Here is a 2,843-nt window from a genome sequence, read left to right as displayed (position 1 = left end):
CGCTACCACGGGAAAATCTGTCCCGACAGCACCTGGCAGCACAGAGAGTATTCACTGCTTTCCCACCATACTGTTGCACGCCCGCGTGCGCTTTAAACACCTTCAGCTGTCTGTGGGTGTACAGTGCGCCTCATTAGCATTCATTTGCATATTTATGTCACAGCATTAGAGCGCTTTCTTCTTTCATTCACTCAATCACACTTTCAGGTCAAAGCGCGTCAGCTTCCAGCGGCCACTGCGCAATTCCACGGCAAGGAGGATGCTCCCCTCACCCATTCATCGACTAACACGCATGTGTGTATTTTACAGATGTGTTATTGTTATCTGAGAGTTCCGAATTCACGGTGACTTTTAAAATCTGACGATAAAAAGTTTGGGCAAACAAGCAATAAAACTGCGACTGGTTGGATTGTTAACTGGTTCAAGAACGGACACATTTGTGCTGCTCTCTACAAAACACATCGTTAGTGTGATAATCCAAAGGCACAGCTCACAGAGCTCACACTTATGCGCAGCAAACCGTTTTCAGTAAGACTGGCGCTAAACATTTACATTCAATAGTTTCATCTTCTGTGAACACAGAAATGTTTAACGCACACAGCAATAATAATAATAATAATAATAATAATAATAATAATAATAATAATAATAATAGTCTTCTTATCAGTTGGTTCTTTTATTTGAAGAGAGCATATAAATATAAATCATTGTGGACCGATATAAAAATACATTTTGTCTTACAGTACATTTAAATTAAAACATATATTATCACCTGTGAAACAAAATAAATACATGATTGCCAGCTGCTTGAATTACAAAAATAAAATTATCAACATGATAAAACTATGTACAGCACTGAGGCCAGTATGTAAAACTGTAAAATCAGCTCACATGCTGCTCCTTTTCACATTAACAGACAATAGCGTGATACACTTTACAGTCGTCACATTTCCATGGCGCAAGGCTTGTGCTGCTGTTCAGGCCACCAGGTTGAAGGGAGGCTCGTTTTCGATGTCTGTGAGGCCCGGTTTACTGTGCAGTTTTCGGGGATCCTCCGGTGTCCAGACTTTTGCTGTACGGATGATGTTCTGCTCCCGGAGCTGCTTTTCATCCGACCAAGACAGCGAGTGACCGGCCAGCGGAGGCAGGCCGTAGTCGGGGTCGCTTGGCGAGGGGGACCCTGGAGGGGGAAAAACAAAAATTAATAAAATTTTCATAATTGTTTATTTTAATTTCCGCACCACTTTTTTGGCTTTGTTTTATTTTGCTTTTTTCGCACCATGACACCATAAATCTGACTCTGACGATTGTCTGATTCAAATTAGATGCGCCCACGAGTCTCTTATTACGCATAAAGGCAGGCTTGGTTCCATTACGACCACGGTAAAAACAAAGGCGCACTCACTTGTTCCTCTGTGGCAGATGATTACTTTCTTGGGCTGCGCGTGCATGTCGCTGCTGGAGTTTCTAATAGGAAGGTCAGACTGCACGAGCTCAGCCAGGAAGTTGATGTAGCCGATGGCCAGCCGCAGAGTGTCCACTTTAGAGAGTCTCTTCTCGTAGGGCAGAGTGGGGATGTGGGAGCGTAGGCCCTCGAACGCGTCATTGATGGACTGCATCCTCCGCCGCTCCCTGACGTTGGCCGCCTGCCTCAGCTGCTGCATCTCCATCTCAGACCTCATCCGCCTCCTGCGCTTCAGCAACGGCCCGCCGTGATGGCCCATCCGAGGAGACAGCTCCGGCGTGCTGTCTGCGCAGCCGTAGGAGAAGACGGAGGACGAAGAGGAGAAGGACAGGTTGCCGATGTCGTAGTCTCCATCGTGAGGCGGTGCTCTGCCGCTGCCGTCTTTGCTGTAATAGTCTTGAAAATTACCCGAGAGGAAGTCCACTTCGTCATCCAGAAAGTCATCCGTCTCCAAGTGTCCATCTCGAGAGGACTGGTCGGTGAAAAACTCGTCATCGTCGAAATAAGGAGGGGAGGAGAAAGAGTCGAGTCCAGAGAAAGGGTCCAGCACCCCATCCATGTTTGTTTTCTTCCTGCTGTTACTGCGGAAACAATCACACCCGTCTTTCCTTTGACACTGTGCTCGCGCTCTGCACTAGCTGAACTTTTAGCTGAAGAACAGGCACGCGAGGGTTCTTTATAGCGACATCCATAGTCGCGTGCCGTTTGCCAGGCGGGCCAACCAATCACAGCTCGGTCCGTGAGGCGCACCTCGAGATAGTCCCCAAACCACGCCCCTTGTCCCCGCTGTCCGAGCTTGCTCTGACGTCTTAACTGAGCTCCACCAGCTGGACCGCGCTCAACAGCCCCACGCTGTCACCTGTGCACAACAAAGAACGTTTATACAGTGCAACGAAATCTTTTTTTGGGCACATGTTCCATGAACACTCCATTTGCTGCAACATGTTTCATAAAATGCGCAAATTGACATCTTAAACCCGTCACAATTAAGCAGTTACAGAGAGAGGTGTCTTCATTCCTTAATTTGTTTGTTCGTTGTCTAATTAAGGAATCACAATTAGCAAAAATAAAAAATAAAATAAATAAAAATAAGTATTAGAAGATGATGAGCAACAGTCCGTACAATCCAACATTCATGAGCTCCGTGACTGGTTACTGTGCAACAGGCGCGCGCTGTGGTAACGCCACGAATGACGTATTCAAAAAGATATCTAAATTATTATTATTATTATTATTATTATTATTATTATTATTATCCATCAATCAGTTTTTTTCCACTAACCTTATCAGGGTCGTGGGGAGGGTGGGGGGTAACCCCTGTACAGGTGGCCAGTCTATTGCAAGGCTAACACAGAGAAACAAACAACCTATTGTTGTT

General features: G+C 45.8%; 1 protein-coding gene across 1 annotated transcript; it reads right to left on the bottom strand.

Annotated features, from left to right (window-relative positions):
• Positions 1 to 754: 754 nt before the first annotated feature.
• Positions 755 to 2,290, bottom strand: ptf1a (pancreas associated transcription factor 1a). The gene is made up of 2 exons (XM_040037011.1): positions 1,406 to 2,290; positions 755 to 1,180 (listed from the first exon to the last, which is right to left on the bottom strand). Exons 1-2 carry the CDS (start codon positions 2,022 to 2,024, stop codon positions 978 to 980), a joined length of 822 nt encoding a protein of 273 aa, XP_039892945.1. The 5' UTR covers positions 2,025 to 2,290; the 3' UTR covers positions 755 to 977.
• Between the last annotated feature and the right edge of the window lie 553 nt (positions 2,291 to 2,843).

Source organism: Simochromis diagramma, unplaced genomic scaffold, assembly GCF_900408965.1.
Source record: "Simochromis diagramma unplaced genomic scaffold, fSimDia1.1 OVJJ01000630.1, whole genome shotgun sequence".
In the NCBI taxonomy this organism is placed as follows: domain Eukaryota; kingdom Metazoa; phylum Chordata; class Actinopteri; order Cichliformes; family Cichlidae; genus Simochromis; species Simochromis diagramma.
Note: the sequence above shows the minus strand (reverse complement) of the source record. Positions and strands in the feature narration are given on the sequence as shown.

Coding starts and splice junctions, on each gene's coding strand:
- ptf1a (XM_040037011.1), bottom strand. CDS start 2,024: ATGGATGGGGTGCTGGACCCTTTCTCTGGACTCGACTCTTTCTCCTCC. Junction 1,181..1,405: donor CATCTGCCACAGAGGAACAA/GTGAGTGCGCCT, acceptor TTCCCCCTCCAG/GGTCCCCCTCGCCAAGCGAC.